Consider the following 26,812-nt stretch of genomic DNA (forward strand, 5'->3'; position numbering starts at 1 on the left):
AAGACTCTTTGCAGTGATATTTATTGTTTTTACCATGTTATTAATTAGGATTAATTATAAACTCCAAGGGCTGCAGTCAACAAATAATCGGGAGCCACCAATTTTCTGATGTCATGAAGGATATGAAATTACAAAGTATTCTCCCCAGAATTTATCAGAAGGATAAAGCAAAAGCAAGAGTGAAATCAGGGTTTCCGCAAGTCTTTTCTCCCCAGCATGCCTAAAGGATAGGACATACTGTATTATGATTCAAGCTCACTAATCATCTCCCTTCTTCCATAGGGGAGCATTATGAACATTTCTGCTAGTGGAAGAAGAGCCATGGGTAGTTTGAAAAAATCTCATAGGTAATTCTAGTGGCCCCCTGTTTCCTGCTATCCCCACTCATGGGTATGTTTCCTCCTCTCTCTCTTCCTCATTTTGCTCCTTTCACCCAAAGGAGATTTGTTTAGGGATCAAATTAAGAAGATAGATGTCACCATAGGGCAAAAGATGAGAGCTCAGAGCAACAAAAAAATAGAGTATGTATAATTTGCATTCAACCCCACTCCCATCCACTGTTCCCAGTCTTTGCTGATTTTCCAGGTTTAATGTGGAGACTGGAATAATTTCAGAAAAAAAAAAGGGAGCATGGCATATCAGAGACAACTTCTGACAAATTTCCCACGCCTAGGGATTCCCATTTCCCTTCCCCGGTCCCTATCCAGCCATGGACTCAGCACATTCTTATTCCATTTCTCCCTCACATTTCCCCTTACCTGCTTCCAAAACATACTTGTTTGAATGCTTTTCAAACATTAATTAATGTTTGAAATTAATTGAAATAGTAAGAATAGCCAACATTAATGGGACTCATTAACACTCTTATCAAATTTTATGAAACAAAATTTCACACGTCATCTGAGATTCTATCCATAACATGTTGATATCTGAAGAATATAACCATAAGAAGAAAGGGTTTCAGATTCTCAAAGATTTGTGTTCTAACCTAGGATAAATCACACATGATTTCACATGACTATCCATTTTTCTACCTGGTTTTAAAAAAAAAAAAAGCAAGGAGACATTTAATTAGGTGATGGCATCTACCATTCGGACTTTCTTGACCCCACTATCTTCATTGCTTTAGAGTAGCTCTGCCTTTACTAGACCATCTTGACTTCCATCGTAGGGTTTCATTTGAAACATCTCTAAAATAGCAAGGAAGGCTCCTTCCAGCTCCAGCCTTCTGGTAGTTCTATGGCACATGCTCTGAGAGCTTCACCACAACACTGTCTTGTCTACTCATTCGTATCCCAATTTAACATTTCCACCACGCTGACTGCACAGCCTATACACACATGTCTATGTTGGAGATGTCAGATCCAAATTCCTTAGAATGTAATTCAGGGCCTTTCCATCTGACTTCATTCAACCTTTACTTTCTCCTAACAGTCTCTCTCTAACTCTCTCCTTCCCACCTCAACAATACATACCCTTTGCTTTAATCCCTAAAGCTCTTGCCATTCCCTGGTTGTGCCATGTTCTTTCATGTCTCAATGCCTTTCCTTGTGTTCTTTTCTCTACCCAGAATCTCTTAAGTCTATCAATGTCTTTTGAAAACTCATATTCATCTTATAATGGTCAACACAAATATCACCTCCTCTATGAAGTTTTTCCAGACTTCTCCAGGCAAAATTAATTACTCTCTTTTTTGTATTCACTAGATTAAAAAAGCATCAATTACACAATATAGTTCACTGTTTATATATCGATTTCCTGTGCTAGATGGTGAGTTTCCACAGGGCAGAAACTTACTCCTATTTGTGTCTCTGACACAGAACCTTGCATAGTTCTGGAACAGTTACCTACTGTTTCCTGAGTGACTAGGTGAACAGGAGAGGAGATAAGGAGAACAGAGCTAGTGTTTGTGTACTTCCTGGGCCAATAGTCCCTAGCTCAGCATCACATCCCAACCTCGCAAAAGATCTGTAATAGTAACTATAGCAAATATATCTGATGCCCTGACTGACTTTCTTCTGGGCTTACGTCTGATCTCAGCCATAGCTGGGATAGGCATTTGTGTGAATTAGATTCACTTTATGGTGACCAGCTCTCTCTGAGAGCTTCACTACAGGGAAGATATAACAGTGGATGCACAATCCCAGGATCCACAGGTCCTATTGTACTTTGCATCACCCAGAAGGACCCTGCCTATGAGAATATTAGAATGGCCTCATATTGGCTCAAATATAGCATCAATTCATATTTACAACCTGCAGGGTTGGGATGCTACTCCTTAGGGTGCATTATATGCATTGAAACAATAGCCATTATATGTGCCGTGTACCCCAAAGCTGGAAAACAAAGGTCTGGGTACCAACGGGTACAAGCCTTGGTTGACCCCTCTCATCATCACTCCCAGTGACACAACTGCTTAACTTGAATCTCTTGTTTCTGTAACTTTATTCTTTGCTAGAATAGAGGTCCTGGTTCTTGGAAGCCAATACTTCTCCATGAGACACTGAGCCTAATGTTGTAAATCCACCTTATCACTCAGGCTCGTCATGCCAGAGGACGACAGGCAAAGAATGGAGTTTCTGTATTGGCAGAGGAAACTGGTTGTGATAATCCTGAAGAGACAGAGTCGCTGTGACACAATGGGTAAAAGGAGGAATAAGTCTGGATATCTGGGGATTCCCCAGGGTATCTCCTGATGTTTCTATGCCCACCAATCAGAGGCAACAGGCAATTGCAGGAAGTCCGTCAACCCAGGTTTGGATGCCCCCAGGGGCGAGGATCTGGGTCACCTACTGAGCAAGTATCCTCAGAAATGGTGACTGAGGATGAGGGAAGTCTAGAATGGATAGTGGAGGAGAGAGATGATGGATATCAACTGCCAGCCTCAAAATCAGCTGCAGCTAAAGGGACTACACAGCTGGTTGCACTGATAAACCTTTTCTTAGAGGCAGGGATCAACCTAGTCTCTGAAGAATCAGTGACAGAATAGAATTAATTAAAAAGATCTGTGGATCTAAGCGGCACCAAGCATGGTACAGCAGACAGATCACTGTTTTTTGGTGCTGGGGTGAACAGTGCCACTCATGCCTTCACTTGCTGCCTGCTGATAACAGCTTGGCCCCAGTGCACATGACTGAGCCTACCTCACACCACTGCAGGGACCTCACACCTGTATATTGGCTTCTCCTCCATCTCTGTCTCTCTCTCTCCCCACCCTCACTCCTGCCTGCTAGGATCATCTCCAAAATAAACAACCTTCACCCAAGTCCTCATAGCAGGCTAGGTTTTTCAGAGGAATCTGAGTGAAGACCATGATCATGTTTAAACTGGCTTTTCACTAGCTTTATAACCCTGCATTGCCCTCTCCCTGATAGACTAGCTACTTAAGAAAATATCCCAGAGCACTTTATTTCTTTAAAGCACACTTATGAGGGAAAGTTATAGGGTGGTTTTGGTTCCCTTGTCTTTTTTATTTTTTAAAACAGATAAGGGGGGATCCCTGGGTGGCGCAGCGGTTTGGCGCCTGCCTTTGGCCCAGGGCGCGATCCTGGAGCCCCGGGATCGGGTCCCATGTCGGGCTCCCGGTGCATGGAGCCTGCTTCTCCCTCTGCCTGTGTCTCTGCCTCTCTCTCTCTCTCTCTGTGACTATCATAAATAAATACAAAAAAAATTTAAAAATAAATAAATAAAAATAAAACAGATAAGGAACCTGGGGCTTGGACATATTATACATCTTATCTGGTGCCAAAGGGTTTATAAGTGATGGAGACAGGGTGCTGTGTATTGACACTTACAGTAGATGTTATGGGCATCCATACATAGCTCCTTTATTAGGTCAGTTTACCCAGGTGTTGCTGTTAGGAGCTCGTGGCTACACCTTCCTCTGAGAACTTCCCTCTGTGGAGTTTATGTACTTACATCCCACTCAGGGACCCCCACAGTGAATGACTGAACAAACCAAAATTCAGCCATCCTCTCTCAATGTGAGACTTCTCTGTGGTGCCATTCATGCTCCAGAACTCCCCATGCAATCAGATCAAGGCCAGATGTGAGCTGAAACACCTCTATACTTATCTTCTTCCCCTGCCTTGTCTGCTCCCTCACTTCTTATAGAGACCTTGCTCAATGAATCACCTGCCCATCCTTTTCTATAGTGATCCTCCACCTAAGATAAGATCTGTGTTTTATGATTCCTGCTCCAGGGGATTTCCCATCGCAGACTCCACACAGTTAAAGAAATGCTAGCCCCTTACTTACCACTACATACCAGCCCCTTACTTGTTAATGCTGGATAGACATTTTCTCCATCTTAGAAAAATCATATAAACTTCATTTCCCAGTCTATCTCACAGTATGCTGCTAAGGAGAGTGTCTGCCTCAAATAAGGACAAAGATATTGTATTTTTTAGGTATAAAGTTTTAAATAATTCAATCAATATATTTTAGTGGTTTCACTTTATACCACATTATATCATTTGCTAATTATGAAATGTTACTAATATAAGGTGGATAATAAAGAAATTCACAGGTCATTGTAATTAACATGTCTCATTTTATAGCAGTATATAAAATAATTCATCAGCTCAAAAGTACCTGCCTACAAAATGATAAAGCTATTATCTCAGTTTTCCCATAATTATTCTCCTCCTTAAGGTCTAAAATGAGGTAAATTTTATAAACTTTAATTTTCTAAAAAGTCTCACAAAGACAATGGTTCATTCTGTTAGCAATCATCCCTGAGAGCTGATAGCTGTATAACTCAAAGTCTAACTAAAAAAACAGAAACCACTTTATGTACAGAGACTTTAGAAAATTGGTAGCACCGGTAATGGAAGAGGGGTTGAGAAACCCAACAGAAAAGCAAGACAGCACAGAGACTGGAAACAGCAGAAAGCCACAACCAACCTTAAGCTGGAGGGATCATGAAAGGAGGCAGGAGCTGAGATCTCCTGGAAAGGCTGGGGTCCTGGATCCTTCCACCCTCTAGCCCTCTTGCCCACCACTGGTTGGCCCTTGCCAAAGACCAATGGGCAAGAAGGAGCCTGGGAATCAATCCAGCCTGGCAGGTTTGAATCCCCTGTCACAGAAAGCAAAGCAAAAGACAGCAAGGAAGGCACACAGATAACAGGACCAGGATCAGCACATTGACATGCAACATAACAACAAAGCTCTTCCAGAACAATCAAAGGCCCCCATGTGAGAGGCAGCTCATCAAGATCATTGCCTGGAATTCTAACACCAGAGAACAAAACAAGGGGGAATACAGTCTTTGATTTTCCAGTTAATAAAATTATTAATCAAAACCACAGGGAAAGCCTTCCAACTCAGGTTTCTAGCAGCACTTACACATATTTCGGAAAACCTCACTAACATCCTTTGGAACAGCTTTAGGAAAAGACCAGGCAGCTCTGCAAATGTAACTGGTTTGTTGTTGTTGTTTTAGTCACCTAGCCTCTAAGCCCTTCTATAAACTGTAAATATTTCATGCCTCCTCTATGTAGGCTTAAATTTAAGGGATTACTAGATTTAAAAATATGTTTATACATATTGGGTGACAATCATAGTGTGTACACTAGTTATTATAATTAATGCTTGCAATAATACTTATCATTAAAACAAAATAAAAGTTGATTCAAGCATAAAATCTTTGAAGCAAAAAATTAAATTTAACAAATTATTTTTTGCAAACTGAATAAGCACTCATTAATGTAATAAATCTAATGATTTCTTTGAATTATTTTTTCATGTTTTTTTTTTATTTCAAAGGTAATATAATCAGAAACTGAAGTATAATCAGAAACCAACTATGAATGAGTGGGATTTGTGGAAAGCAGAATACCTGGAAAATACCAAAAATGTCATAATCCCACTAACATAAATACTATTAGTATATTCCTACTTGAGTCACAGATCATTTATTGAAAGTCCCAATTAAGAGACATTATCAAGAGCTCTGTGTTAGAGAATGGACGGTATCAATTTGATTATAAGTCTAAATCAAGATCACAACTTTCTCTTATTCATAGCGCAGAGGAGTGACAGGGAAGAGAAGTAGGAAAAAAAATGTATTTGTTATTCTTCCCATCATACTTCAGTGACTTAGGTGTCTGAGTCTTTGGAAAGCTACCACTATTCAGGATACCACAGACTGCAAACCAATTTTCTGACTCCCAATCATTTCCTATCCCCAGTTAGAATCACATTACACAGACTCCATAAATAGCACCTAAGAGAAGGAAATCCCAAAGGAATGATAACCAAAGTTCCACTAAAGGACATTTTTCTCACCTTCTTGCTTCAGACTATGGACTTGTCCTTTAAAATGTTTAAGTCTAGCAAAATTACACTCTTATTTAGGGAAGTGTAAGACCCCACAGGGTCCCCTCAACCTAGAATCTGTGTCATACAATTTAGCACCAAATAATTATAAACTGTTTCCATTTGATATTTTTATATATATTGTTCTCAATTCCCATCAAGGTTGTAAACTAGGTAGCCAAGGTCAGACCTCACATTTCCCTGCTATCCAACAGTCCACTTCACCTACCAAGCACCTAGCACATGCTCAATAACTACTTTTCATACAGCCCTTTCACAAAGCACCAAAGGTGAAGAAGGAAGTCCCTACACCTCCCAAAGCCAAAGCAAAGACTTTGAAGGCCAAAAAGGAGTGCTGAAAGGTATCTACAGTCAAAAAAAAAAAGAAGATCCACACATAACCCACATTCCAATGGCCCAAGACATCTCATCTCCAAAGGCTGACCAAACATCCTCAGAAGAGCTCCCCCAAGAGAAACAAGCTTGACCACTATACCTTCATCAAGTTCCCCAGACTACCTAGTCAGCCATGAAGAAAATAGAAGATAATAACACACTTGTATTTATTGTGGATATCAAGGCCCACAAGCACCAGATCAGTCTGTGAAGAAGCTCTATGACATGGACATGGCCAAGGTCAATACCCTGATCAAGCCCAATGGAGAGAAAAAGGTATATGCTCAATTGGCTCCTGACTATGATGCTTTGGATGTTGCCAACAAAATTGGGATCATCTACCTTGAGTCCAGTTAGCTAAATCTAAATGTAAATCTTTTCACCATAAAAAACAGAAGTACTGGAGTGCCTGGGTGGCATAGTCAGTTAAGCATCAGACTCTTGGTTTCAGCTGAGGTTGTGATCTCAGGGTCCTGGGATCAAGTCCTATGGCAGCCTCCATGTTCAGTGCAGTCTGCTTGGGACTCTCTCTCCCTCTTCCTCTGCCATTCCATGGCCCTTTTTCTCAAATAGATACATAAATCTTTTTTTAAAAACGTACTTTTCATATAATTAAGTCTGATTTAAAAATAAAACCTGAGGCAGCCTGGGTGGCTCAGAGGTTTAGCGCTGCCTTCAGCCCAGGGCCTGATCCTGGAGACCCAGGATCAAGTCCCACGTCAGGCTCCCTGCATGAAGCCTGTTTCTCCTTCGGCCTGTGTCTCTGCCTCTCTCTCTCTCTCTCTCTCTCTCTCTCTCTCTCTCTCTCTCTATCTCATGAATAAATAAATAAAATCTTTAAAAAATAAATAAAAATTAAAATTAAAAATTAAAAAATAATAAAAATAAAACCCAAACTATTGGATACAAATTGCAAATTACATTCTGGACCAGATATTGACATGGCTTTCTCCCTTATTTCATTCAGGCCCATGAAACAGCTCCTCAGAGAAGCCTTCTTTGACTATGTAATAGAGAACTTCCTTCCACTTTCTATCACCTTATCCTCCTTTCTTTCTCTTCTTAGTACCGTGGCCTCCTGATGTAGTGTTGAATATACTCTCCACTAGAATGTGAACTCCACAGTCTTTCTTATTCACTTCCTTATCCCCAGTGCCTAGAACAGAACCTGGTTCATAGTGACACTCAAGAAGTAAGTACAGAACTAATTTGTGAATGAATTAAATTTGTATTTACACATGAAAATAAATAAATAAATGTAATGTGTGTGCGTGTGTGTGTATGTGTAATTGCCCTAGCAAAGTTTTAAACTACCAATACAAACTTCTTTTTTTTAAATTTTAATTTAGATTTTATACATGAAAGTCAAATACATTTGACTCCACTAGCTGACTGCTGTAAAAAGGACAAATACCACAAATGTATATATAAAGCAAACCATTCACCCACTCCAAGGACAAGCATCCTGAAAAGCTTCGGGTATAGTTTGGAAACTTCTCTGTATACATACAAGTACAATAAATGATAACTAATGAGTAAAAAATTGTAAACTTTCAATCCTTTGAAGTAAAATCCATTGAAATTTAAACTTTTGTGAAAATAAAGGATGCTAAAAACAAGAATCTTTTTTTCAATCTTTAAATTTTAAGTTTTTACTCTGAGTCTGTTTTCCCACCCATAGGAGACATGATATAAATGACAAAATATATCTAAAGTGCTTATCACAGTGTCTGCATATTAAAATTTTAAAATAGGTGATAGATAAAAGATAAATAAGTTCAAGGAACAATGAAAACCCAAGCGAAGGACTACCCATGATAGTGGAGGACAAAGAAGCTGCTTGGAAATGATGGGATCAAATTTTGAAGGATTCTTAAGCATCGGTCAAACCTAGAGACTACAGGTTGACCTTCAGGTTGAAGGAAAAGCATGTTCCTCAAACAAGAATTTTAACAGCTGCCAGTCTTAAAAAGGGAACCATGTTCGTAGAAACATCTTGAAGGGCTACTCTGCAAAGTGAAGGTGAAGTCACAAGGCAAGGAGACTCAAAAAAAACAAAAAAAGGTGGGAGCTAAACAAAATGTGAACTAAAACTGCAAGTGGATGAGAGCAGAGAGGAGAGAAACTGAAGTGAGAAAACAGAAAGCCTGGCAACACAGTGAAAACCTGGCTTATAATTATTTCAGTCTACAGTCGAGCTCCATTTTGCATATAATCACAAAATATTTTTGTACACTTTGACTATTCAATAAATTTCCCAAGAAGAAAGCTATCATATAAATTTGATCAAGATTGAACTTAGATAATTTGGAATTTTGCAAGAGTTGGTCACTATATTAATTTCCTTTCACTGTTGTAAGAAATCATCACAAACTTAGTGGCTTAAAACAATACATATTTATTATCTGACAATTTCAGAGGTCAGAAGTCTGAAGTGGGCCATAAACTCTATGTTCCTTCTGAAGACAAGGAAAACAGCAAAAGAATAGCAAGAAAGATGAAGACACAATAACAAAGGGACCCCCCACCTCCAAAGCTACCAATAGCGGTGGGGAGGGATAATATTGAGGGACCAGGCATAGATCCCTTTGTCCTTGGGCACAGGAAAAAAACTCATGATTTAAAACAGCAACAAGCATATAAAAGAGACAACACAAACTCTGTCAAGTAATGGAGGAGCTGCAAGAAAGCTCTCTAGGTCCGAGGGAGAATGACATGGTTTACGTTCCTACTCTGACTTAAAAGCCTAGACTGAACGGGTGTGTGGGTGGCTCAGTCAGTTAAGCATCTGACTATTTTACCTCAGGTAATGATCTCAGGGTTGTGGGATAGAGCCCTGCTTCAGACTGTGTACTCAGCAGAGAGTCTGCTTCTCTCCCTCTCTCCCTCTGTGCCCCCACCCCCACATAGGCTGTCATGTACTTGCATTCGTGCACGCTCTCTCTCTCTCAGATAGATAGATAGATAGATAGATAGATAGATAGATAGATAATAAATAAATAAATAAAACCTTAAAAAAAAAAAAAAGAAGAAGAAGCCTAAACCGGAGCAGGGTCCAGACACCATAGCAGGCAGGTCTAGTCCTCTCAGTGAGCTTACAACTTCATTTACAAGCCTACATCAGCCCTAGTCGTGCTGAGTCACAGAAAAAAGCCACAGTTTAAAAGGGCCAAGGAACTGCAGGAACACTGTCTCCCCATCTACCTCAAAAGCCCAGACTGGACAGGGTCTGGCCATTATAAGGGGTGCATTCAGATGCCATAATTGCAGGGTCCTGAGGCTATACCTGGTGGGTCAGATTGTCATCGAAAGTTTGTAACCTCAGCAAGCCCAGTGTCCACCAGCCATCCTGTGGTGCTGGGGCACAGAAACAAGTCATGGTTCCATGGGATTTTTTTGTGTTTTAATTTTTACTTTTCATTCTTTTTATTTTTATTTTTTTCTTTTTGGTTTTATTTTTTTATTTCTTGTTCTCTTCTTTCTTTTCTTCTTTTATTTTATTATCTTTTTACTTTTATTACTTTTTTCTTCATTCTCCCTGTAAAAAGCCACAGTTTAAAATAGTAGCTAACATATATAGCCACAGCTCCATTCAGCCAGCAAGTCATCAAACAACCACAGTCTGCATAGGGGCCACCATACATGAGACCATTCCTTCAACTTGAGAAGTAGCAGTTGCATAATGTATAGAAACACAAAAAATCAAGCAAAATAAGGAGACAGAACACTATGAACCAAAAGAAAGAAGACAAAAACCTCAGTAAAAGAATGAAATGAAACAAAGATAAGTTATATGCGGGATAAATAATTTAAGGTAATGACCATATGAACAGAAATTTCACAGAGGAAGACATACACATGGCCAATAAGCACATGAGAAAATGCTCCGTGTCACTTGCCATCAGGGAAATACAAATCAAAACCACAATGACATACCACCTCATACCAGAGAGAATGGGGAAAATTAACAAGACAGGAAACAACAAATGTTGGAGAGGATGTGGAGAAAGGGGAACCCTCTTGCACTGTTGGTGGGAATGTGAACTGGTACAGCCACTCTGGAAAACTCCGTGGAGTTTCCTCAAAGAGTTAAAAATAGAACTGCCCTAGACCCAGCAATTGCACTGCTGGGGATTTACCCCAAAGATATAGATGCAGTGACATGCCGGAACACCTGTACCTCAATGTTCATAGCAGCAATGTCCACAATAGCCAAACTGTGGAAGGAGCCTTGGTGTCCATCAAAAGATGAATGAATAAAGAAGATGTGGTCTATATCTATCTATCTATCTATATAGATATAAATATCTATATAGATAGATAGATATACACACACACACACACACACACAATGGAGATTACTCAGCCATTAGAAACAACAAATACAAAAAAAAAAAAAAAAAAAGAAAGAAACAACAAATACCCACCGTTTGCTTCGACGTGGATGGAACTGGAGGGTATTATGCTGAGTGAAGTAAGTCAGTCAGAGAAGGACAAACATTATATGGTCTCATTCATTTGGGGAATATAACAAATAGGGAAAGGGAATAAAGGGGAAAGGAGAGAAAATGAGTGGGAAATATCAGAGAGGGTGACAGAACATGAGAGACTCCTAACTCTGGAAAACAAACAATGGGTAGTGGAAAGGGAGGTGGGCAGGGGGTTGAGGTGACCGGGTGACGGGCACTGAGGGGGGCACTTGATGGGATGGGCACTGGGTGATATGCTATATGTTGACAAATTGAACTCCAAAAAAAAATAATTTAAAATTAAAAATAAAATAAAATAATATAAAGTAATGATCATAGAGATTCTCACTGGGTTGGAGGAGAAAAGAATGAAAGAACTCAGTGAGAGCTTCAATGAAGAGATAGAAAAAAAATTTTTTTAATGAATCAGAGTTGAAAAATACAATAACTAAGATAAAAAACAACACTAGAGGGAATCAACAATAGATTCAAGGTTGCAGAAGAGCATATCAGTGATCTGGAAGACACAGTAATGGAAGGTACACAAGCTGAACAGCAAAAAGAGAAAAGAATTTTTTAAAATGAAGATAGATTAAGAGACCTCTGGACAACATCAAGCAAACATTCACTTTATAGGGGTCCCAGAAGAGGAAGAAGAGAGAGAGAGAAATGTGTAGAAAACTTATTTGAAGAAAAATAACTAAAAACTTCCTTAACCTAAGGAGGAAAAACCTAGACATCCAAATCCAAGAAGCACAAAGAGTTCCAAACAGGATAAACCCAAGGAAGTACACCATGGCACATAAGAATTAAAATGTCCAAGACTAAGATAGAGAAAATCTTAAAAGCAGCAAAAGACAAAAAGTTATAGAAGGGAAAACCTATAAGGCTATCAGCTGAGTTTTCAGAAGAAACTTTGCAAGCTAGAAGAGAGTGGAATGATATACTCAAAGTGCTGAAAGGGAAAATCTACAACCAAAGATACTCAGCAAGGTTATCACTCAGATTCAAAGGAGAGTTAAAGTTCCCCACACAAACAAAAGATAAAGAAGTTTATCACCACTAAATCAGCATTACGAGAATGTTAAAGGGATTTCTTTATGTGGAAAAGAAATGGTCATATTTAAACATATGAAAACTATGAATAAAAAGATGTAAAATATGACAATATATACATAAAATGTGGAGAACGGAGTAAAAAAGGAAGAGAATGATAAAAAGAAAAAGAAGGTTTCTTTCCTTTTTTTTTTTTTTAAGAATGTGTTTAAACTTAAATGACCATCAAATTAATATGGACTACTATTTCCTTAGGATGTTATATATGTGCCTCATGGTAACCACAAAACTAGATCCACAAAAAATAAAAAGAAAGAAAATCAAACAAAACACTATAGATACTCAACAATCACAAAAGAGAGAGAGAGAGAGAGAACAAGAGAAGACGAAAGGAACAAAGAACTAAAAAACAACCGAAAATAAATTTTTTAAATGGCAATAAGTACATCTCTATCAATAATTACTTTGATTGCAAATGGCCTGACCGTTCCCAATCAAAAAACATACAACAGTAAAATGGATTAAAAATAAGATCCGCCTATATGCTGCCTACAAAATACTCACCTCAAACTAAAGGCACAATCAGACACAAAATGAAGGGACAGAAAAGCATTCACCATGCAAATGGAAATTTAAAAAAAAAAAAGCCAGGGTAGAAAAACTTATATCAGACGAAAATATACTTTAAAACAAAGGCTGTGGGGCGCCTGGGTGGCTCAGTCAGTTAAGTGTCTGCCTTTGGCTCAGGTCATGATTTCCAGGATCCTGGGATCGAGCTCCACATCAGGCTCCCTGCTCAGTAGGAGCCTGCTTCTCCTTCTCTCTCTTCTTCTCCCCCTGCTTGTGCACACATTCTCTCTGTGTCAAATAAATAAAATCTTTAAAAATAAGACAAAGAGAAAAAATAAAACCAAGGCTCTCACAAGAGACAAAAATAGAGCATTACATAATGATAAAGGTATCGATCTAACAAGAGGATATAATAATTGTAAATATCTATGCAGTGAACACTGCAGTAACTAAATACATAAAGCAAATATTAATAGACATAAAGAGAGAAATTGATGGTAATACAATAATAGTAAAAGTAGAGTAACACTCTACTTACATCAATGGATAGATCACCCAGACAGAAAGTCAATAAGGAAAATGTCTTTGAATGACCCATTAGACCAGATGGATATAATAGATATATACAGAATATTCTATCCAAAACAATAGAATACACATTCTTTTCAAGTGCACATGGAAAATTCTCCAGAAGAGATCACATATTAGGCTATAAAACAAGCCTCAATAAATTTCAGAAAATTGAAATCATACCATGCATCTTTTCTGAACACAATGGTACTAAACTAGAAATTAGTCACAGGAACAAAATTAGGAAAAACACAAACACATGGAGACTAAACTACAATGAGATATCACCTCACATCTGTCAGAATGACTAAAATCAAAACCTTAAGGAACAAAAAGTATTGGCAAGAATGTGAAGAAAAGGGAACCCTTGTGCACTGTTGGTAGGAATGCAACTGAGACAAAGCAAAAGCAGTTCTAAGAGGGATGTGTAGAAATATAGGCCTACCTCAAGAAGCAAGAAAAAACTCAGCTAAACCATCTAACCTTATGCCTACAGGAACTTGAAAAAGAAGAACAAACAAAACCTAAGGTGAGTATAAGAAATGAAATAATAAAGATCAGAGCATAAATAAATGACATAGAGGCAAAAAAAAAAGGTGTTTTAATTTAAAAAAAAAACAATAAATAAAACCAAAAGCTAGTACTTGAAAGACAAAAAACAAAACAAAAAAAATACTAGCAAACCCTTAGCCAGACTCAAGAAAAAAATAGAAAGGATCCAATACATAAAATCAGAAATGAGAGAAGAGAAGGAACAACTAACTGATAGCACAAAAATACAAAGGACTCTAATATAATATGATGAAAATCAATAACAAACTAGACAACCTAGAAGAAATAGATAAATTCCTAGAAACATATAATCTTCCAAAAGTTAACCAGGAATGAACAGAAAGTCTGAACAGACTAATAACAAGTAACAAAATTGAATTGATAATCAAAAATTTACCAAAAAGTAAAATTCCAGGACCAGATGAATCCACAAGGAATTCTACGAGACAGTTAAAGAAGAGTTAATACCTATTCTCCTCAAACTATTCCAAAAAAATGGAAGAGGAAGGTAAGCATCCAAATACATTCTATGAGATCAGAATACACTGATATGAAAACCAGACAGATGCCACAAAAAAGAAAACTACAGGCCAATATCTCTGAAGAATATAGATGCAAAATCCTCAACAAAATATTAGAAAGGAACAAGGGCAGTAATTTCTCTGACATCAGTCATAGCACATTTTTCTAGATATGTCTCCTGAGACAAGGAAAACAAAAGCAAAAATAAATTAATTGAAACTATATTAAAATAAAAAGCATTTGCACAGCAAAGGAAACCATCAACAAAACACAAAAGCAACCTACTGCATGGGAGAAGATATTTGCAAATGATATATCCAATAAGGGGTTAATCTCCAAAATAAAAAAGAATTTATACAACCCAATATGAAAAAGACAACCTGATTTAAAAATGGGCAGAGGAAAAGAAATGGGTGGAGGATGTGAAAAGACCTCTTCCCAAAGAAACACAAAGATGGCCAACAGACACATGAAAAGATGCTCAGCATCACTAATCAAGGAAATGCAAATCAAAACTTCAATGAGATATCATCTCACATCTGTCAGAATGACTAAAATCAAAGCCTTAAGAAACAAAAAGTATTGGCAAGAATGTGAAGAAAAGGGAACCCTTGTGCACTGTTGGTAGGAATGCAAACTGGTGCAGCCCCTGCGGAAAACAGTATGGAGGTTCATTAAAAATAGAAATACCACATGATCAATAATTCTACTATTGGGTTACTTTTGGGTGACAAGAGAAAATGACAACACGAACTCAGGAAGATATAGGCACCCCTATGTTTATTGCAGTATTATTTATAATAGTCAAGGCATGGAAGCAACCTAAGTGTGTCCATCAATAGATGAATGGATAAGGAAGATGTGATATATATGCACACATACTGCATATACGCATACAATGGAATATTACTCAGCCATAAAAAGGATGAAATTATACCATTTGTAACAATATGGATGGACCTAGAGGGTATAATGCTAAGTGAAATAAGTCGAACTAAGGAAGATAAATAATATATGATTCCACTCATTAATGGAATCTTTTAAAAATGAATAAACAAACAAAAAGTAGAATCAGAACTAAAAATGCAAAGAAAAAACTGATGGTTGCCAGAGGGGAAGGAAGTAGGGGTTGGGCAAAATAGGTGAGGGGGAGAGGAAGCTACAGGCCTCCAGTTTTGGAATGAATAAGTCACAGGAATAAAAAGCAGAACACAAGGAATATAGTCAGCGATACTGCAATAGCAATGTTTAGGTGGTAGCTAAACTTGTGGTGAGTGTAGTATGATGTACTAGTTTATACATCATAAACTCAAATCACTAAGTTGTACACCTGAAACTAAATGTAACATTGTCAACTATGCTCAAAGTTTTAAAAGAATCACTCAAATAGATGAAACAAAACATATTGAGCTGTAAACACCCAATCTCTGCATAGAGAATTATCTTTGTTTTTGTTTGTTTGTTTGTTTGTTTGTTTTAAAGATTTTATTTATTTATTCATGAGCGACACAGAGAGAGGCAGGAGACATAGGCAGAGGGAGAAGCAGGCTCCTCATAGGGAGCCTGATGTGGGGCTCAAGCCCTGAACTGGGATCACAGTTCCTGAGAACTGTGCCAAAGGCACAGTTGAGCCAAAGGCAGACGCTCAACTGCTGAGCCACCCAGGTGTCCTGAGAATTGTCTTTGTTATAAGAAAAGAGGAAAAAGAAACACATTTTCATTTTCTCCTTCTGAAATACTATCTAGAGTATTTCTGGACCATGGGAGATTTTGATTTATGCAAATCAAAATATTTTCTTTGTTTAGTTAACCAAACCTGTGTATACAAAATCAAAGTTTTTCTTCAGAACATTCTTGACACAAGGTTATCCAAGAGCAATTCTGAGTTGAAGTGCCATGAATTTTTCAGAGCTCATATTCCCTTCAATTAAGAGAAAAAACTGCATTGCATTTGGATTGCTTTATGGACCCTTTGTGACATTTCCCCGTATAACTTCACCTAGTTTCCTCCTACTTCCAGGTTTAAACTCACTGGCCCTCCCTCGTAGAGAGATTGTCATTCTGAAACACTGGGTTGAATTCAGGCTAGGGAGCCCTTTAGAGGACCAGCTTGAAGAGATCTACTGAAATTCAGAGAACCACAGGGGAATTGGGCAGTGACCATATTTAATATTTAACAAGGACAGCTGTACTTGGAGGAGCACTATTATTTCTCATTTTGCTCCAGAAATATATGGAAGATGCTTTGAGCAATCCAGCTCAGGCCTCATCTCCCATACCATTTATACAGATACATTTGCTCTGTGATAAAATGTATTCTTAAAACTGTTGGCATAAACTGTTTTGAGTTAGAGATACTAGGCTGTAACTTTAGCAAGTCTAAGCATGTATTCTATCTTTGGAATGTCTCAGGATATTGGAAAATTAAGGCAGAGAAGACAGGAATGAAGGAGCCTTGGCCTAAGCCATAGGGCACTGGGACCTGGAGGGCCTACAAGCTTTGGTTTGACTGCTGTCCACCAAGGCAAGGGGGGAAAAAGGAATAAGATGAAAAGTGAAATGACTCCAGTACCCATTTAATCAATGCCATCACATTAAAAATCCATGACACTCTTTCAGAGCCTCAGACTAAGGCTCCTATTTTCCAAATACTATTCAATATAACACAAGTTCAAGAGGAGGGGGCAGAGAAAGCACTGAACAGACAGTCCCCTGGAGCTCATGGCAATAGAATTTGACCTACATTGTTGAAATGCCCAGTTTGCCCTTCCAGGTCTTTTAAGGACACAATTCACAAATGAGATAACTGTAAATGTTATCAGGGTGTCTGACACAAAGCCATTGATCCTTTGAACAATATTCATCTGAAAAACTTCTCTCTTTCTAGAAAAGTAAAATAGCATTTTTAAAAGCCAAAACATAGAAATGCTAATTCAGGTGTCTTTTATTTTTGTTTTTGCTTTTCTGGAAAAAAAAAAAATTATAGGCTCTCCTTGAATCCCCATTGTTGTGAGTCTATAGAGATGATCTCCATCTTTTTTAAATTCATCTTGCTTGCTCTGTCATTTTTTATTTGGGCTGCATCTTCCAGAAAGCCACTGGGTATCTTTCATAGGCCATGAAAAGATAACACAGATAAAAGATATTATGGACTCTACTTCAAGGAGTCTGATTTGCTTTCCATCTCCTGTCAGGCCCTTCAAGGGGAATTGCCAGTACCAGAAAGCAGTGACTTTTAATTTCCCCTTAAGCTAGATTCAGTGTTCAGAGCCTCACAGCTATGTAAAAGGCCCAAATGACTCTCTCTGATGCCAGTGGAAACACATGAACAGACAGAATTTTAACTCTGGGGTGCTCATCTTCCAGTTTTTACTACTTAACTTGCCCAAATCTAGTTATTTCATTAAAAACTTCTTTGCACGTACGTAGTGCTTTTCTCTTTACTGACTCTTCCAAGTGAGGCACAGATCATTCTCAGGGACTTAGGAAGCTTCATGCAGGAAATACGCAGCCAAGACAGGAAGGACACTTTAGAAAACACACAAGTTGAAGCAGAAACTTGAAGACAATCGAGTAAAGGCTGTGAGTCATCTTGGGGAAGAAATGAAAAAAAAAATTGATCCAGCAATCACACTCCTTGGTATTTACCCAAATGAATGCAAGCAAGACATATGTTCATGCAAAAACCTGCCCATGAATGTTCGTAGCAGCTTTAATCGTAATTGCCAAGCCTTGCAAGCAACCAAATGTCCTCCAGTAGGTGAATGGATAGACAAACTGTGGTACAATCCAGACAATGGACTACTACTGATCAGCGCTAAAATGAAATAAGCTATCAAGCCATGGAAGAATATTAAATGCATATTATAAAGTGAAATAAGCCAGTCTGAAAAGGCTACATATTGTATGATCTCAACACTGGGATGTTCTGGAAAGGGCAAAACAGTGAAGACCACAAAGATCAGTGGCTGCCAAAGTGGGAGTGGAGACTAGTACAGGGAAAGCACAGAGGACTTTTAGGACAGTGAAACTATTCTGTATAACACTACAATGGCAGATATGTGTCACACACACTTTTTGAAACCCAGAGAATGTAGGACACCAAGAGTGAACACTAATGTAAACTATGGACTTCGGAGGATAATGAAGCATCAGCGTAGGTTCATAGATTGTAACAAATGTACCACTCTGGTGCAGGATGCTGATAGTGGGGGAGGCTTTCATGGGGGGCGAGAATTGAATGGAGGGTGCAGAAGGGCAAAAGAACACTGCTGATGGAGCATAAAGATAGAATTAGAAAATGAAGATAATACTGCCAGAAATGTTCAGGAGCCTTTTTTAGTCTTTGGCAGGAAAAACTAAAAGCTACTTCTCCAGGGACCCGAGACTTAACACTGAGCTCCATTATTGTCCATAACATGGTTTGCTCAGGTAAAATGGGGTATGGGGTGTTTTTTCAATGCACTTATCAATAGTTAGGAAGCACTCAGATACTAGGAGCCACAGAGAAGGGGGTAGAAGAAAGGTACAAATATTGACAAAACACAACTTTTATTTAGAGGACAGCATGGGAAAAAAGTGACATTATATTCATAAATAAGGAGGTTTTCAGGGAATGGAGTGGGAGGAAGGAGATGATCATGGGCTGGGTTGCCAAATGCCAACCTTGGTGTTCCAAGTTAGAGCACTGATTCCCTACCCACTAGATACATTCATGACTCTAGATCATCTTATCAGTTAACATTCCTCCAGAATCGATCTTACCGGTAAACGATGTAATTTTTGGAGCAAGGATAAGATCTTGCAACCAACCCAAAATTGTTCCCTGCTGGCTAATGCCAGAAATCCCACCCCTTCGACCCCATTTCTTTAGCTCTGTCACCTATTAAAATGCAAATACTCATAGGACAGATTAGACTTTAAGCCATATAATTCGAGTATCACTGTGAATTTATTTATCAGATCTGAAAAGATGGTTTCAAGAGAAGAAAGGATATACGATGATGTAGTAAACTCAAGATCTCTGAACACCAGAGAAATGTTTGGGCAGGAGACAGAATATTTAAAACACTCTGTTAACCTGTGGTCTTTGGCAGTTTAATTTTCTTGCTGATTAAAATCGAATGAAAACAGTGCAACCACTGAATGTTTGCAAAACAACCAGAACATTGATTGTATGCTATTTTTACTAGTAATATTATTATTAATTTTGAAAAGATTATCAAGAAGTAGAAGGTAAGTTTTGTCAAAAGAAGACAAAAGAGCCTTCTATTTATTTCAGCCTTGCTCGCTCTAGTTCTACATTGGGGTAATAGAGTATTTATTTGCCAAATGAATGGCTACCATGCTAGACTCCAGGTCAGCTTTCCCTTAAAGTTCTACCAAAGCTCATATATAAAGCCCTTCCTGGGGCACCTAGGTGGCCCAGGGCGTGATCCCGGGGTCCTGGGATTGAGTCCCACATCAGGCTCTCTGCATGGAGCCTGTTTCTCCCTCTGCCTGTGTCTCTGCCTCTCTCTGTGTCCCTCATGAATAAATAAATAAAATCTTAAAAAAAAAAAGAGAGAGAGAGAGAGAGAGAGAATGAAGAGTGAGAATGAGCATCTCGACTGATGCATCACATGTCCCCCCAAATTGGAAGAAAAGCTATAGGACAGGGTCTGTTTGCCTGTTTATATCACTCCTCAATGCCACTCCTGAATAATGTCTAGTGCAACTGGGATCCCTGGGTGGTGCAGCGGTTTGGCGCCTGCCTTTGGCCCAGGGCGCGATCCTGGAGACCCGGGATCGAATCCCACGTCGGGCTCCCGGTGCATGGAGCCTGCTTCTCCCTCTGCCTATGTCTTTGCCCCTCCCTCTCTCTCTCTCTCTCTCTCTCTCTCTCTCTCTCTCTGTGACTATCATAAATAAATTTAAAAAAATAAAATAAATCTATATTTAAAAAAAATGTCTAGTGCAATTAAGTACCCAATGAATAATTGTTGTGTTAAAAAATGAATAAATAAATTCAATGATTTCCCCCACCTCTTAGAACCTGAAGTGAAAGGCAAATTCAGTATTCTGACGCACCCCTAATAAATTCTGATTTTAAGGACATCATCAATAAAGCCTCCATTGATCAAGCTCCAGCATTAAATCCTCTCTACTTTTCACTTTCTGATATAAACACTTAAATATGCTAAGCTGGAGAGATAATCAATTAAATAAACAACCCACTGGAGAATCATACAAGGCAAGAGCAATACTTTCAAAACTGCACACGGAGTCACTGAGGCAAAATGAGGTTCCTATATTCAAAACAAGAGAAATGCCATATTTAGCAAGACCTAGTATTTAGTAGAAACCTCCTATGTACCAGGCAATGTAATAAGCACATCATTTATATTATTTAATCTTTAGAACAGCCCCAGAAGTTGGGAATTATCATTCTCATTTTGCAGATTTTTTTTTCCTTTTAAAGATTTTATTTATTTATTTGAGAGAGAGAGCACAAGCATGGGGAGAGGTGGAGGGAGAGGGAGAAGCAGACTCTCCGCTGAGCAGGGAGCCAGATATGGGGCTCGATCCCAGGACCCCAGGATCATGACCCGAGCCAAAGGCAGCTGCCCAACCAACTGAGCTACTCAGGTGCCCCTCATTTTGCAGATTTTAAAAGTAAGACTTGAAGTACTTTTGCCCATGGTCACTTGTTCAAGAATTTAAAAGCATAAACTTTGGAGCCAGATTGACTAGTTTTAATTTCTGACTCTGCCTCACCTAGGTGGGTGTCTTTGTATATTTGGGTGGCTCTCCTCGTTCTGGAGGCTAGAAGCCTGACATCAGGGTGCCAACCCTAGTCAGGTGAGTGCCACATACAATTCACTGTCCTTCTGTGGTGGAAGGGGCTAAAGGAAGCTCTGGGGGGTCTCTCTCTTTTTTTTTTAAGATTTTATTTATTTATTTATTCATAAGAGACACAGAATGAGGCAGAGACACAGGTAGAGGGAGAAGCAGACTCCCCACAGGGAGCCTGATGCAGGACTCGATGCCAGGATCCCGGGATCATGACCTGAGCTGAAGGCAGACACTCAACCACTGAGACACCCAGGTGCTCCTGTCGGGTCTCCTCCATAAGAGTATTACTCTTATTCATAAAGGCAGAGCCCTCATGACCCAAGCACCTCCCAAAGGTTCCACCTCCTAATCCCATCACCTATAAGAGTTAGGATTTGAATTTGAGGGGACACAAATATTTAGGCCAGAGCACTGGGCAAACAGAGCTTAATGCACCTGTGCCTCAGTTTCCTCATCTACAAAAAGGAGCTAATAATTGCACCAGTTGCTAAATTATTATCTCTCATCCCCATACCTGTCTTTCTGGAACCTGCTTTGTGATCTAGGCCTGGGACTCTGAGAGACACATTCCGGCATAGTCAGCTGGCTTCTTGTTAACTGTGCTAATGGCAAACACTAGAAGGGCTACAGAGCTGGAGGAACAAGAAGGAACTTTGCTCCTCCACCTCACAGCGTGCTGGCCCTCACTCTCTCCTCAGAGGTCTGAATTTCAAGTCTGTAGGGCCCTTCCCCTAAGTATCTAAATTTTCATAATCCCATCCCCTTGATCCCTCAGCCCTGGGGGTGAGACTTGCTTCCTGGTAATTGCCACCCCCACCCATATACTTCCGTCTCTTTCCATTACCTAGTAGTAAGCTTTTTAACCAGTTAACAGTTCTTCGTATTAAATTGTCTCTGTTCAAATTACAGGTGTAATTTCATTGTCCCAACAGACCCTGGGGATACAGGAACACCTAGGATTCTAGAGAGTATTAACTGTACCTGGAGCAACATTTGCTCTACTGGTGTTAGCTGTTAGTGGCTGGTAAGTATTGAAGCTAGGCTGGGACCCATGTCTGCTCAGCTTCTTCCTAAGCAACATGACGTTCCTCTAATGAAAATAGCTCCTATGTACTTAGGAGCTGGGCTTTGAGCTTTCACAGATGTTACCTCTTTTAATCTCCTTAAGCACCTCTTAGATGCTTTGCATTCTTGAAGTGTTTTTTTTCTCTAACAATTGACATCAAGAAAGGTATTCTGAGTTAATACACCCATTATCCTAAAAGGTTAGGCAAGTACTCCAACAGGTTCAAACATCAACATTAGAATAATAATTTTTTAACATAAGCTTCTCCAAATTCTAATAAACCTATTTATATCATTGCCCTATGCATCACCAGGAATTAACATAATTTAAATATATGTAAATTGTTGCATGTCTGTGTCTGTGTCTGGGGATTAAGATTTTGGAATTTCAAAATTTTCTGTTGTTTTTTATATCTAAAGGACCAATGAAATAATCTAGGATTTGAAAAATGAAGTGCCTATTTTGTGCTAGGCATTAGGATATAAGTGTTGTCACAAGTGTTACCTCATCTCATTTTATTTTTTTTTAAAGATTTATTCCTTTATTCATTTATGATAGACAAAGAGAGAGAGAGAGAGAGAGAGGCAGAGACACAGGAGGAGGGAGAAGCAGGCTCCATGCCGGGAGCCAGACATGGGACTCGATCCCAATCGCGGGACTCCAGGATCGCGCCCTGGGCCAAAGGCAGGCGCTAAACCGCTGAGCCACCCAGAGATCCCCGCCTCATCTCATTCTATCCTTAAAATATACTACCATACTAGGTATAATCATCTTCTTTGTACAAATATGTCCAAGGTCACATAGCTAGTAAAGTAACAGAACCAAGAATTGAAACCAATTCTTTCTAACTCAGAGCTCATGTTTTAGCCAATTCACCACAGGTCATAGGTGAAGGTCATTCTCCATAGCAGATCCTGAGAAAATAAAATTTAGTGAACATAGGAACTGAGATAGAAACAAATTCCTTCACTGTGAAGGGCTTAAAAAATAAAAGAACTGAATCTGTGCATTATCTTCTGACCTTGCTTTCAGAATTGCTTATAAGCCATGGGAAATTCTCAGCTTCTGTCATTGGGTTTCCAGAATATCTCTCATTCTACTTCATTTCAGGGATTTCTACTCCCATTTCAGTTTTGCTATTGTAGAAGCAAAATAAGTGGAAGTCCCAAAATACCTTGTTTCTGGGAGCATCCCTACCTTCCAAAAGCAAGTCATTTTCTTTGCAAAAAAATCAAAGCATCCGCCAAAACAATGATATCGAAAAAAAAATAAAAGCATCCGCCAAAAGAATGATATTTTAAAGGAACAGTGCAGAGAGGAAGAAAACATACCTTTTGCTTCGTGCTTGATTTCAGGCCAACTCGGGAGTGACTTTTGGACTAGAGGAAAAATGAGAAAGAAATCTATGAAAGACACAGGATAACAGGAGGACTTATTTTGAAGTCATTTCTTCTAGAAGGTATAAGTTTTCAGTTAAAACCCTTTCCCATCTCGTTCCTTCACAGCCTCTAGAAATCTAAGAATGGAAGCAGCATAGACACCAATGTTGAATTTTACATACTGAACAGAAGACCATTGAAGTCCTAGAGCTGAGAATGGAAAGATGCACCTACACTTTATCAATGCCTTGCTCCTAGTTACTGATTCAGCATGTTTCCGAGACAACACTGCAGAAACCACAAACTGCAGCAAAGGAGAAAATACCTCCAGCTGTAATAAGACAAAAGGGGAGAAATGAATAAAATAAGTGGTCTGAAAGAAAGACTAGAAGAAGGGAACAAATGCTCTGGAGCAGAATGAGGGAAAAAGTACATTTATGGCAAGATTTGTAAGTCCATCTCTAAGGGGCAGAATTTAACCTCTGCTAATTTAAATAAATCTTCATTCAATTGAAACAAAGCTCTCAAAAACATTAGTTTTTATAGAAAGCTTTTTGTTTCCAGTTTGTTCATGATTATCTAGCCTTATTTGGAATTAGAAAGGTAAAATAGGTATTACTCTATGCATAAGAATAGTTTGGCATAGAATACCAATATGATTTTTCTCCCAATGAGAAAAAAGTGAAAGTCAATGTTTAGCATTCAGATAGTGAATATATTTGGCTCTAAGTGTACTATGAATCAAACTTAACTCTAAACCAATTACCACAACATAGTTAGAAACATGTCTAATTGAGTAGTCCTCAAACTATTGCATCTCAGGATCCCTTTACACTCTTAAAAATTACTGGGGCTCCCAAAGAGCCTTTATTTATTGGGCTACAGCATGGGTATTCACTATATTGGAAATTCGAACTGAGAAATTTTTAATATGTATTTATCAATTCATTTTAAAATAGTAATGATAAACACATTACATGTTTAATAAATAAAATACATCTATGTATTTTATGTTTATCCCTAAACACAAAAAATTAGTCAGAAAACGGCATGTTTTTATATTTTTGCAAATCTCTAATGTTTAGTTTAAATAGAAGATAGCTAGATACTCATATTTGCTTCTGCATTTAATCTACTCTGGTATATTTTTTATTGAAGTAAATAAAGAAAACTCAGCCTTACTCAGATATGTGGCTAAAAAGGAAAGAGCATTTGTAATAATCATTTCAGATAATTGTGAATATTCTTCTCTGATAATATGCTAAAACGTGACAATTATAGCTCCTAAAAGGTTGCAATGAGAATCTGAAATCAAATAATGAGCTACTACATAAAAATTTGTTGGTCTATCTTGCCCTTTGAATAGATCTTTCACTCACAAGTGATTTTGCAGCATCATGCACTGGTCATCCGGAAAATAATGGTTCCATGAGTTATGCATATTTCCCAAATATTGACACCTTTCATGACATAATATGGAAAAAAATAACATTTGTTAATCACCAACCTCACTAGAAAAATCCCCAAATGTTGGTAAGCTATCAAGCTCACAGTAACAGATACAAGTTTTCCAAAATTCCAATTTTCACTTGAAAGCTTAAATTCTATCACGAGCAACAAACACTGTCAGTCATTTTTCACAAAGTGACAGGTTCACTTCATTCATTTTTGTGAACATGTCTGCCAGCTACATGAGTCTGAATAACCATGGTTCATCTATCACTCGTTCTTTGAAGTTAAAATGGTATTTCATGGGGAAAAAAAAAAAAAGGCTAGTTTGGTTCACAGTTCAATCCTGTAAGTGCTTCTCCTCAAAATCATCATTGAAAGTTTATATGCGGCAGAAGTGCTTTTATACATCCCTCCCATTTTGTCACCTATATCACTAAAAAAAAAGGTACACTCAAAGGTTGAGATCTAGCAAACCTAATCATTTTTAGCACTTCAACAAGGGCATTTTTAAGTGAGACTGGCATTTTATGTCCTTCATTGCAAATGCACAGTGGTGAAATTATATAATGACTATGAGTACAGCTTGATGCCACTGCCTTAATCCATGCTGAAGCACCAACAGTTTTAGCCACCACTGCTCTTGCACAATCAGTGCAGATATCATCCAGTTAAAAAAAAAAAAGGAAAGATCATCTTGTACTACTTATAAAGAGATTTTTGGCTTCTCAGATTTCCTTTGAAAACCACCATTCTTAGTCATTAAAGCAGTTGAGTCAATAATAATTAGACTCTCCTACACTCAAAGAAATGGAGCTAAGGAGGAGCACAGCAAGTTGTCATTGTTCTTCCTGCTGCCTTAAAAGAGAGAAACAAAGAGACCAATCAGGAATAAGTTTCCATCTGATGGACAGAAGCCAGAATGGGGAGGGAACGTGATCATAAATCTGCAGTGTTCGTCTTGCACTTATTTACATAGTGTTTTGAGATTCATCTAGACTACTGTGGGCTGAATTGCTTCTCCCCAAATTCATATGTTGATATCCTAACTCTCAGTGCCTTAGAATTGACTATTTGGAGATGGGACTTTAAAGAGGTAAATCAGATAAAATGAGGTTCAGTGAATGGGACCTAATCCTATATGACTGACTTACTTATAAGAAGAAGAGATTAAAACACAGATAAAGCTCCGAACAGAGAAACCATGTAAAGATAAGAAAGATGACTATCTGCAAGACAAGGACAGTGATCTCACCAGAAACTAGCCCTGCTAACACCTTGATCTTGAACTCCTAGCCTCCAGAACTGTGAGAAAATGAATTCCTATTCTTTGAACCACCCTATCTATGGTATTTTATTATGGCAACCCCAACAAACTAATATTACATAGACTCTGACAAATCCACCTCGAAGAAGTCAAGAATCTAAAATACAGGGAAAAACCAAATCCTGAATCAAAAGGGACCATTAACATCATATTCATTGTCAACCACATACATCCTAAGGCAGAATGTCTGCATCAGTGGTTCTCAAACTTCAGAGTTCATAAAGACCATTTTGGGGGCTTTTAACCATGCGATTTGCCAAACCCCAGCTCCAGAAATTCCAACTCATAAAGTCTGGGTGGCCCC

General features: G+C 38.5%; 1 protein-coding gene across 3 annotated transcripts in view; it reads right to left on the reverse strand.

Moving 5' to 3' along the window:
* Positions 1–26,812, reverse strand: part of RASGEF1B (RasGEF domain family member 1B) — a 559,901-nt gene that overhangs the window by 419,974 nt on the left and 113,115 nt on the right. For 2 of the 3 annotated variants that reach the window (XM_041759001.1, XM_041759002.1), the window contains one exon: positions 23,685–23,732. In XM_041759001.1, the coding sequence (XP_041614935.1) occupies positions 23,685–23,732 (48 nt within the window). Of the gene's footprint in view, positions 1–23,684; positions 23,733–26,812 lie in introns of those variants that run through there. The other variant, XM_041759003.1, reaches the window with a different exon arrangement.

The sequence above is a fragment of the Vulpes lagopus genome, chromosome 6 (genome assembly GCF_018345385.1).
Source record: "Vulpes lagopus strain Blue_001 chromosome 6, ASM1834538v1, whole genome shotgun sequence".
Classification (NCBI taxonomy): Eukaryota; Metazoa; Chordata; class Mammalia; order Carnivora; family Canidae; genus Vulpes; species Vulpes lagopus.